Source organism: Sinocyclocheilus rhinocerous, unplaced genomic scaffold, assembly GCF_001515625.1.
Source record: "Sinocyclocheilus rhinocerous isolate Xijiao unplaced genomic scaffold, SAMN03320098_v1.1 scaffold798, whole genome shotgun sequence".
Taxonomy (NCBI): Eukaryota; Metazoa; Chordata; class Actinopteri; order Cypriniformes; family Cyprinidae; genus Sinocyclocheilus; species Sinocyclocheilus rhinocerous.
The window spans coordinates 875,702-887,819 of NW_015635037.1; the positions used below are offsets into that span (position 1 = coordinate 875,702).

Sequence of the window (12,118 nt, forward strand, 5' to 3'; positions counted from 1 at the left end):
ACTTTCGTTTCCATATAACTATAAACTATGATAAAAGTTCATCAGCATGCATTGAATAATCCCATGTTGTAGCGCAAAAAAAACAAAAATAAAAAATAAAATATTGCGACCAAATCATGTGCTCGTGCGACCAGCTGAGAAAGTTAGTTGCAAAAGAGCGACCAGTGGGAAGAATGAGTCTGGAGCCCTGATATGCATTATACAGAGGCAAGAGGAAAAGAAAAAATACCATCGAAAGACAGTAAGTTCCCCTCAGACATACATTCATATAAACTCCTACCCCTAACTGAATCGCGATTTGTTTAGCATCTCAACCGATTTGAATCGTCACATATTTAAATAGATTTTCAACCGGCTCGCAGTTAATCGTTACATCCCTATTAAGTACAAGTAGACGGAAGAAGTTTTTATTAATTTTTTTATACAATGTCATCCAAACCTTAAAAACAGTAGTCTTTATTAGGAGTGATTTTAACATGGCAGTGTATCACGAAAGACGGATCACGCATGTCCTGTGTTTAGAGGACAGAGGAAGCTGTCCCATCCACTGCTGAGTGGGGTGCAGGGCAGAGGCACTTCCTGCGAATAGGAGTTCCCCTCATCTCTGAGCGCTCTGTTCCACATGATGTCATATTGTCTGTTGGTGGCCTTGTGGAGGAACTAAACGTCTGATCTTTATTTCTGTTGCAGGACAATAGAACTGGGTTTGTTAGGAATTGTATACGTGCAGGAAATACTTGTCCCTGACGATACAGTGTCGTTTCCTGACCACTCAGTGCTGTGAAGTCATCATTACATATCTCGCTCTTGGGTTAAATTTAAATAAACTGGGTTTAAATTGGGTTAAATAAAGTACATTTGCATATTTAAAACTTTGAACTGCTTTCTGACACATTTCAGAGCGTAGTGACTTGCATAGCTAGAAGCAATCGTTATACTGAAATCATCATAGTTTATACCAAAATGTGTAACTAAACTGTAGAATGAATTGTAGAGATTCTAATTGCCTTGACTTTTTTCTCTTTTCAGGTGTATCTCATCAATGTCACATACTCTGACTCCACATCCCACATCATCTACAGAAGATACAGTAAATTCTTTGACCTTCAGGTAGGCTTGCTTAAGTTTAACAGTTGCAAACTCTCTCTCTCTCTCTGTCTAACTTCTCTTACTTTTATATTATTTTCTCAGGTAATGGGTATTCACCTCAGAACTGAGTTTAATGTCTTTTTAATGTCGGTCTTATGCAAGCCAGGGCTACGTTTACACACTTATTTCTCCCTCTTTCTCCCTCTTTCTCACTTTTAAATGTGCTTTATTAGCATGACACATTAATAATGGTGCATTTTTATTCCCAAAGCAGTAGCAAGTTAGAGGAGAATGAATAATAAGGAGAAGAAAGAATGCAATGAAAGTCTAATGCTATTTAATGTAGCATGCGTTACAGGCTGGAGCTGAGTGGTTATGCTGAATGACATTTATGGGTGTATTTTACAAATTAAAGTCTAGCTCTGCGACAGAGCTCTCAGGATACCGCCGCCAATAACAGTATTTGCTTTGGAAGCAGAAGGGAGGAAAGACTGCGTTCACAGCCAACCCTTCAGGTGCAGTGAGGCCCCTCTGTAAAGTCTGGAAGAAAGAGTGTGTATGTTGTTGTGTGAGGATGTGTGTAGGGTTGAGATGACTGTGCACATTTAGTTGCAGTGTAAGCATGTGTCTATGAACATGTCTGTACAATTGGTACAGTACCGGTTTATTTACATTGTGTCTATCACTAAAAAAAGGTTAAAAGTTTCATAGCATCGTCGTGTTTTTTGGACATGTACATTGGTATGTGCTGTCTTTTTGGATTTACACTACTGTTGAAAAGTTTGGGGTTGTGCGATTTTTGGTGTTTTTTAAAAGTCTTTTATGCTCTTTTTGTGCTCTTACCTGCATTTATATGATCAAAAATGTGGAAAAAACTGTAACATTGTGATTTTTTTAGTTTGAAATAACTGTTTATTATTTGAATATATTTTAAAATGTAATTTATTCCTGTGATGGCAATACTGAATTTTCAGCATCCATTACTCCAGTCTTCAGTGTCACATGATCCTTCAGAAATCATACTAATATGCTGCTCAAGAAAAAAAATCTTATTATTATATGTTGACAGTTTTTTTTAAATAGAAATATTTTAAAATGATCTTTATTTTCTTTACTGTCAGTTTTGATTGATTTAATGCATCCTTAAAACTTACTGATCATATACTTTTTTAAAACTAATTTAAATAAATATATCATGGCATTGTCAATTTTTGATAATGTACTATAGTAATACCATATATATTTTTGTACGTAAACCGTAGTAGTGCCATATTTTTTGGATATGTACAATGTCAACACCTTTTTTTGACAAGGTAACAGTCAACCAGTAACAACTTTATTTGCAAAACTTGGAATTATCAGATAATTTTAAAATTGTGTCCTCCAGGCTTAAAAAGTCATGGAAATGAATAAAACAATAAAAAATGTTGGTATTTTATCAGCTTGAAATTCCACTTTGTGATTACAATCTCTGTAAAATACATAAATTATAAAAGTTATTGAAATTGATTGGTCAAATGTAGCAACCCTGTACTGGACATGCATCATAGTAATACTACTGTATTCTTTAAAGTACCTTTGAAGTAGTGTGTATACCATGGTATTTGAAATGGAACTATGGTATATCAACATACCATCAACATCTGATACCATCACTACACGTATATCATGGTACACTGTTCCTTAGTACAGTTTTTGTTAGGGATGTATTTGTGTGTGTAGGGAGTTGAGGGCTCCCCCTTGGTTCTTCCATATCCATCTACAGTCTGTTGAGGTGATTAGTCTTCTGTCTCAAAGACTCCAGTGTTTAACAGAGGACTAATGGTGGCCATGTTGTGTACTGGGTGAAGTCAAAGCCTCCATTGATAAGCTGAGAGGACGGAGTAACCCAGTCAATCAGTTCGCTCCTCTTGAGTTCCTGCCTCTCCATACAGGAACAATAACAAACGTAAGGAAAAGAGAAGTGCCTTTTATGAGATGTCAGCAGATGTTTCAGATCATTCTAACAACGTATAAAGTACTTGATTGTGCTGACTCTGCTTATTGGTGTTAGTAGTTTTGTAGTTTTAGTAGTTGAGTTTGGGTTTGTTGTTGCAAATAGTAGTTTCTTTGTAAATACACTTAGGTTTGGGTTTGTGTGTTTGGGACAGTGATAACGAGTGCACTACTGTTCAAAAGTTTGGATTCAGTAAGGTTTTAAAAATAAATGAATGCTTTTCTTCAGCAAGGATGCATTAAAATGGTCAAAAGTTACAGTGAAGACTTTTACACGTAAAAAAATATGTTTCAAATAAAGGCTTTTCTTTTGAACATTCTATTTAATATAATATTTTACAATATTATATATTTTTTACTGTATTTTTGATTTAATAAATGCAGCCTTAGTGAGCGTAAGAGACATTAAAAAAATTACCGACCACAAACCTTTGAGCAGTAGTTTATATTAAACTAGTGAGACTGTGAAAAATGTGTTTTAAGAGGGCTTTTCACTGTATACAATGTGAGCTTTTACAGCAATTTGACATCAATAGTGTATATGTACTCTAAATGCACATAGAATCAATAGTAATGTTGTGAATACTATTTACCACATTTAGCACTGTTCATCTCAACCACAGCTGACTGACAGGCTCTCATTTATTCAATTCCCAAAGTTACTCTTATAATGTTATCATTACCTACTTGCAACATATAGATTGTAGCAAGAATAAAGCCAAATATTGTTGTCTGAAACAGAAGTAAAGAGAATAGGGAAGCGATAAACTGTTTGGTAAATGTGCCTATGGATGGTTTTTGTTTTGTATTAGTACAGTCATCAATCCCATTATCTTTCAGCGTTCAGTGTTATCTAATGCACTGGTTAGCATTAGCATTGTTCATTGTTTATGAAGTTTAGTTGAACTCCAAGTTAAACAAGTGAACTGTGCTTAAAAGCTTCCCCAACACACTGGCAGCTGGTTAAACACTATTTAACCATTTTCTAATGCTCCACAGTTCATTTAAAACAAAATCAGTCACGCTGGCCAAGAAAAAGGCCCTGCGCTTTCATTCAGCTAATTTTCTGTTAGCTGAGCCGAGGTCTTTAGTTATCCAAACACACGTGCAGACTCAAATGTACAACGTCTGCAAGTTTGGCCTTAATTGTACCTTCACAAATGCTATCATATTCTGCATGTCCTTTAATTATCCCTTACAGACATTTACCATGGTAACTATAGTTTACAATGAAATAGCCTACCATGCTTACTGCAGTTGATAGAGCAATAAAACTGTGGTTAGGCTGGTACACTATTTGCCTTGCCAGAAAGATTCTGAAAGCCTCCTACTCCGTTTAAAAGAGAGGCCACAATAATTTTTTATGCTTTTACCGTAGCAATATAACTGCAGGAACTGTGCTAGTTTGACAGGTAACTATGGTAAACGTTTGGAAGGGATAAGCCATCTGACTTATCCTTGATTAGTCTTCTGTCTCAAAGACTCCAGTGTTTAACAGAGGACTAATGGTGGCCATGTTGTGTACTGGGTGAAGTCAAAGCCTCCATTGATAAGCTGAGAGGACGGAGTAACCCAGTCAATCAGTTCGCTCCTCTTGAGTTCCTGCCTCTCCATACAGGAACAATAACAAACGTAAGGAAAAGAGAAGTGCCTTTTATGAGATGTCAGCAGATGTTTCAGATCATTCTAACAACGTATAAAGTACTTGATTGTGCTGACTCTGCTTATTGGTGTTAGTAGTTTTGTAGTTTTAGTAGTTGAGTTTGGGTTTGTTGTTGCAAATAGTAGTTTCTTTGTAAATACACTTAGGTTTGGGTTTGTGTGTTTGGGACAGTGATAACGAGTGCACTACTGTTCAAAAGTTTGGATTCAGTAAGGTTTTAAAAATAAATGAATGCTTTTCTTCAGCAAGGATGCATTAAAATGGTCAAAAGTTACAGTGAAGACTTTTACACGTAAAAAAATATGTTTCAAATAAAGGCTTTTCTTTTGAACATTCTATTTAATATAATATTTTACAATATTATATATTTTTTACTGTATTTTTGATTTAATAAATGCAGCCTTAGTGAGCGTAAGAGACATTAAAAAAATTACCGACCACAAACCTTTGAGCAGTAGTTTATATTAAACTAGTGAGACTGTGAAAAATGTGTTTTAAGAGGGCTTTTCACTGTATACAATGTGAGCTTTTACAGCAATTTGACATCAATAGTGTATATGTACTCTAAATGCACATAGAATCAATAGTAATGTTGTGAATACTATTTACCACATTTAGCACTGTTCATCTCAACCACAGCTGACTGACAGGCTCTCATTTATTCAATTCCCAAAGTTACTCTTATAATGTTATCATTACCTACTTGCAACATATAGATTGTAGCAAGAATAAAGCCAAATATTGTTGTCTGAAACAGAAGTAAAGAGAATAGGGAAGCGATAAACTGTTTGGTAAATGTGCCTATGGATGGTTTTTGTTTTGTATTAGTACAGTCATCAATCCCATTATCTTTCAGCGTTCAGTGTTATCTAATGCACTGGTTAGCATTAGCATTGTTCATTGTTTATGAAGTTTAGTTGAACTCCAAGTTAAACAAGTGAACTGTGCTTAAAAGCTTCCCCAACACACTGGCAGCTGGTTAAACACTATTTAACCATTTTCTAATGCTCCACAGTTCATTTAAAACAAAATCAGTCACGCTGGCCAAGAAAAAGGCCCTGCGCTTTCATTCAGCTAATTTTCTGTTAGCTGAGCCGAGGTCTTTAGTTATCCAAACACACGTGCAGACTCAAATGTACAACGTCTGCAAGTTTGGCCTTAATTGTACCTTCACAAATGCTATCATATTCTGCATGTCCTTTAATTATCCCTTACAGACATTTACCATGGTAACTATCGTTTACAATGAAACAGCCTACCATGCTTACTGCAGTTGATAGAGCAATAAAACTGTGGTTAGGCTGGTACACTATTTGCCTTGCCAGAAAGATTCTGAAAGCCTCCTACTCCGTTTAAAAGAGAGGCCACAATAATTTTTTATGCTTTTACCGTAGCAATATAACTGCAGGAACTGTGCTAGTTTGACAGGAAACTATGGTAAATGTTTGGAAGGGATAAGCCATCTGACTTATCCTTATTATCAGGACTAACTGTAGCATTTTGGTGCAAATGTTGTTCCTGCTAAATAATCTTCTTCATTTTTATTATAGTAATGGCAGATGCAGTTATAGTTCTAAATGTGCTTAAGCTTTTATTTCTTTTATAATAAATACAAATTAGTGGTGCCTGGCAACATTGCTGCAAAATGATATTACGCTGCTTCTTGCAAAGTGAAATATTTAGTAACTAGTGCTAAAACGGTGTTCAGTTTTATCCGAAACAGAAGCGTGCGAATCTGGCAACATTTTGTTCCATTTGTTGTTGTATGTATTACATCAGTTTGGAAATGAAATGTCCAGTGAGTGGAGCTCAAAGAATTAATGCTCTATCGCATTTGAAAATAACATACCAGCTACAATAAACCGTACCCTAAAAGCAAACATGAGATACAAACACATTTGCTGAAGCAACCATAACATTTTCAGTTGCCTTTACAAGTGTTTGAGCTGTTTTATCATGACTCATTGTCTTTCACGGGACTCGTAGCAGTGCTGTACCAGGTGTGCTACCGAGCAAGTTTACTACATCAGAAAAGCCATACATATGCAGTTGGCTATGTGATGCAAACGTGTATTACGAAAATGTATTACTGTACAAATCACGCATTATGGTACAAGCATTTTGAGGCCATAATAAAAAAATTTACCTATAGATACAAATCACTACAGTTTCCAGGTGAAATGAACATCCACTAGTGGCAGATGTTCATTTCACCTGGAAACTGTAGTGATTTGTATCTATAGGTACATTTTTGGAGTTTTACATGGAAAAAAAAATTATGGTTTTGTAGAAACTTAACAGTGATCTAAAAGTAGTGATGATTGTTTTACCTATGGTTATCCACAGTAAAACTATGGCTATTATGCAAGCAATAGGGTCAGTTTTCTTAAGGGGTGGGTGTATATTCTTGGATGTATATCAGGAAGCCTGTATTGTTTGTACTTCTAGGTTCTTGTCTGAAGTTTCAGGTTTATTTTGTCCTGTCTGGTCTCTGTGGAGCAACCACCCACAGAGCTTGTGTATATCTAACTCAGAGTACATAAAGGCCATTTTCAACTGCAGACTAGTAGCAATTGTGTGATAAAAAGTAAAGCTTGCATCTGTCTCAAAGCTTGGAGATTGGTTAGAGTGGATTCTCTAGCCCAAACCTAAGGCCTCTGTCCTATGTGGATATGCAGGTACAGAATGAAGTATTGTGAGCAGAATGTTAAGAAGTGAACTCTGCTGCTTAGGTTACTCCTAGAGGAGGTGGGTGTGTCTCATTGTCAAGTGATCTGGCCGTGCTCCATTACTGTAGTACACTCAGGTCTTCATCTTATTGTACAGCACTGCAGAGTCCTGACATCTGCATAATGCGGGAGGTGATTCATCCTGGATTTTCCACCCTCACTCTAAATTTGTGGTCCTTTTTTAGCCTATATTTTATCTGGAAGAAGGTGAGAAATTGAAAATAATAAATGGTACAGTTGTTCAGAAACTGGGAAAAGGGTAACAAACAGTTGGTCTGACAGGGTTAGGGATAAATTGGGATACTTGATTAGTCACCCATCAACTGGCTTAGTCAATTCTTGAGTTAAACTGGATTTTTTTATTTTTATCTTCATTTTTAGCAGACATCTTTTAAATGGCATGAATTTAGAGACATAACCTTTCTGCAAGGGTTTTTGCATGCTAACAGCTTATTAATAATAGCAATGGGAAAGACAGCACACTGAAATCAAGAAGTGAAATGAGAAGAAATAAGAAGTCAACCAAATTTGTAGCAAACAAAATGTATTATTATTCTATTTATTTGAATGTATTATTTGATTATATTTTATTAATAATTTATTACGAGCATATTTATTTTAAAATTACTAATAGACTGCAAATGCATTGTTATAGTTGGACTATGTACACTATCGTTTAATAGTTTGGGGTTGGTCATTTAAAAAAAATAAAAAAATAAATAAATTATTACTTTTATTGAACAAAGATGCATTAAATTAATGAAATATGACAGTAAAGATGCTTCTAATGTTACAATAATTCTATTTCAAATAAATGCTGTTCTTTGGAGTTTTTTATTCATCAAAGAATCCTAAAAATGTATAATGGTTTCCACAAAAATATAAAAATATCATATCAGCATATTAGTACGATTTCTGAAGGATCATGTGACACTGAAGACTGGAGTAATAATGCTGAAAATTCAGCTTTGCATCACAGGAATAAATTACATTAAAAAAAATGTAAAAATTTTGGATTTTAATCATATTTAAAAATGTTACTGTTGCACTGTATTTTTATCAAATAAATGCATAATTGGTGAGTATATAAGATATTTCAGTCAAAAACATAAAAAAAATCAGGGCTTCCATATGAGCAACTAGTTGACTAGTCATTCAAACAACCCACTGACTAGTCTGTTTTGAAAATATGTAGCTAGGTTTGCGCAGTCTGGAATAACCCCCTTTCGCTATAAATTGAAAGCCTTTTGTGAAAAGCACAATTGAAGCACTGGGGAGCATAATGCGTCATTCTGTAATCGATGTACTGGGGTTCTTGATAACTTCTGAGTGATCTGAAAGCCTAGTTGTATATGCAGGTTCCTCAGGCTTTAAGAGCGTCATTGTGTGGGCTGCTAAGCTGGTTGAGATGGGGATAAGAACAATACACCTGACAAAACAACATAGTCATGACATCTGCTTTGCGTTTTCCTCTCATCTAAGCTGACTCTGTCAGCTGTACTCAGCTTAAGCTGTCCAAGACCAAACCAAGATCAGCCGACTGCAGGATTTAACATGCACTGAATGAGAGGATCTCTATGTTGTGTAAAGGGACCACATTTGATGGCTATGTTTCAGTGAAAATGAAAACTTCTGGTTTTGTGGATATGCAGAGATTTTTGAGCTCTATAGGTAGTTTTGCTTAGACAGACTTTCAGACTGACAGCAGAAGGTCTGGGAACCTTGGCCGCTTTGGATGGAACAGGAAAAGCAACCAATCATATTTAGTGTTGTGCCGCATCACAATAACAGACTGGTGTGTAAAACTCTTGGACATATTTAAAAGATTCTATGCCGTGAACTTTATATATTTCACATACTTTTGAATATCCAGCGTTTAGTTTAGAACCTGATAAGCGCTCAATGTCACAGTTGTAAACACGACAGCTTTCTTCTTTCGTGAGGGGGTTTGGCATCACAGCATCTTTGTTTCTAGGCAGAATGTTAAAGAACGTGACACACACGTCTCCTGAAAGTCCTGTATAATTTAACCAATCCGATTACGACTTCTAAACTCCTGAAGTGTTTCCAGCCAAGTGTGCCGTATGCATCAGACGTTCAGCCAGCGGTCCGTAGGCGTGATGTCTGGGGCTGAGACTAAGCTGTAGGTACCCAATATTTTATTTTATTTTATTTTATTTTATTTTATTTTTTTATTTAATTTAATTTAATTTGTTTTGTTTTGTTTTGTTTGGTTTTGAAAAAATATTTTATTTTTTATTTTATACTTTATTTTTATTTTATGCTTTTTCATTTTTGTACTATTTTTTTATTTTAAATACTATTTTAAAATACTATCTTATTTTATTTGCTTTTTTTATTTTACTTTATTTTGCACTTTGTAACAAGTATATTTTTTATTATTTTTTCATATATTTATATATTTTAAATAACATTAGACATCTTTTTATTAACAAGTACTGTCTTCTTTTATTTAAAAATGTAATTAAATTATATATTTTTGAAGGTATCTATTTAACCAGTACCATCTTATTATTTTATTTTATTTTGTTTATTTTATTTTATTTTAGAATTTATGTATTTTAAGCAATACTTTAAAGGCATCATTATTTTATTAAGTAATGTTTTATTTTATTTATGTATTTTAAATAATATTTTCAGGGGCATCTTTTCATCAAGTACTGTCAAGGCCAGTATTGACAGTATTGATACTGATACATATACTGATTAAATCGATTTTTTCCCCCTCATTTTTTTTCAAAGCAAGAATCCACTGTATCCAATACTGTATCCATTTAACATTATATTTGAAATTTTGTAGTATTTAATAGGCATACAGCAAATTATCAGACTGGTTACATCTACACTGTACAGCACTATCCCAAATATATACCTTTATACATTTTATAAAGTATAAAATAAAAAATAAAATATTTTTTTCAAAACCAAACAAAACCAAACAAAACCAAACAAAACAAAACAAAACAAAACAAAACAAAACAAAACAAATTAAATAAAATAAAAAAAATAAATAACAAAACAAAACAAAACAAAACAAAACAAAACAAAACAAAACAAAACAAAACAAAACAAAACAAAACAAAACAAAACAAATTAAATAAAATAAAAAAAATAAATAAATAAATAAATAAAATAAAATATTGGGTACCTACAGCTTAGTCTCAGCCCCAGACATCACGCCTACGGACCGCTGGCTGAACGTCTGATGCATACGGCACACTTGGCTGGAAACACTTCAGGAGTTTAGAAGTCGTAATCGGATTGGTTAAATTATACAGGACTTTCAGGAGACGTGTGTGTCACGTTCTTTAACATTCTGCCTAGAAACAAAGATGCTGTGATGCCAAACCCCCTCACGAAAGAAGAAAGCTGTCGTGTTTACAACTGTGACATTGAGCGCTTATCAGGTTCTAAACTAAACGCTGGATATTCAAAAGTATGTGAAATATATAAAGTTCACGGCATAGAATCTTTTAAATATGTCCAAGAGTTTTACACACCAGTCTGTTATTGTGATGCGGCACAACACTAAATATGATTGGTTGCTTTTCCTGTTCCATCCAAAGCGGCCAAGGTTCCCAGACCTTCTGCTGTCAGTCTGAAAGTCTGTCTAAGCAAAACTACCTATAGAGCTCAAAAATCTCTGCATATCCACAAAACCAGAAGTTTTCATTTTCACTGAAACATAGCCATCAAATGTGGTCCCTTTACACAACATACCTTTGTGCTCAACTTTGCATGTTGTTCACAGGTATATAGTAAAATATCATTAAAATTTAGTCTAGATTATAGATTTTTTGCTCTGAACTTTTTGAAGTAGCTTTCGACATGAATGCTCTACTTCTCTTACCACTCCTTGGTCCTCAGAATGTTTCAGAACATGAACCCGTCTGACACTGGATGATCTCCCCAATTACGTGCTCTGGCCAATGGAGGGTCATTCAGTCTAGACATGGCCCGGCCCGAAAGTCCAAAACGGGTGTCTAGACCACAAGGCACGGCAGGCACGCCACATCTCCACCAGCGGCTGGAGTAACTCAAGGCCTCAGCGCTTTGGGGGCGTTCAGGGACGCTCCGCTCTGCATACTGTACTGATGTCAGTGTGGGAAGAAGGAGCCTGATTGTTGAAGCTGGATAAAGGCCTGTTTCATGAGCAAGGTCGAGTTGTAGTCAGAAGACCGACACCTACACTTCAGAGACACACTGGCCTTGTGCTCAAAGGGACAATGGAGGGTTTTGAGCCTGTGGTGAAGAGAGAAGTTGCCCTTGGCTCCTGATCTGAGGCCAGATTTGTACAAGCGAGAAAAGCGAGAGAGACTAAATTTAGTGTTTCACAGTCCAGTCCATTTAGAAGGAGGTTTCCATCCTACTCTAGTTATTTCTTTATTTAACTCTTTAGTTGATGTTTTAGTTTCAAGACCAACCAGAGAGTGAGAAAGAGATCTCTATAATTGCTTTATGAACACAAACCTTTTTATTAAATTCCTTGTAAACCAAATTATCTGGACTAGCTGCCGAGAAAAGAAAAACTGTGTGGCATTCTTTGTAAAAAGCCAAAAGATGATATTTTAAAAAGTGTTAGTAGCTAAACAGTTTCGGTTCCCATTAAAAAATATGCAAT

At 35.1% G+C, this 12,118-nt stretch overlaps 1 protein-coding gene across 1 annotated transcript in view; it reads left to right on the forward strand.

Annotated features, from left to right (window-relative positions):
• LOC107746291 (SH3 and PX domain-containing protein 2A-like) overlaps nucleotides 1-12,118 on the forward strand; it is a 102,655-nt gene that overhangs the window by 12,891 nt on the left and 77,646 nt on the right. Inside the window, exon 2 of the mRNA XM_016560435.1 lies at nucleotides 1,030-1,110. Coding sequence (XP_016415921.1) covers nucleotides 1,030-1,110 — 81 coding nt within the window. The remainder of the gene's footprint in view (nucleotides 1-1,029; nucleotides 1,111-12,118) is intronic.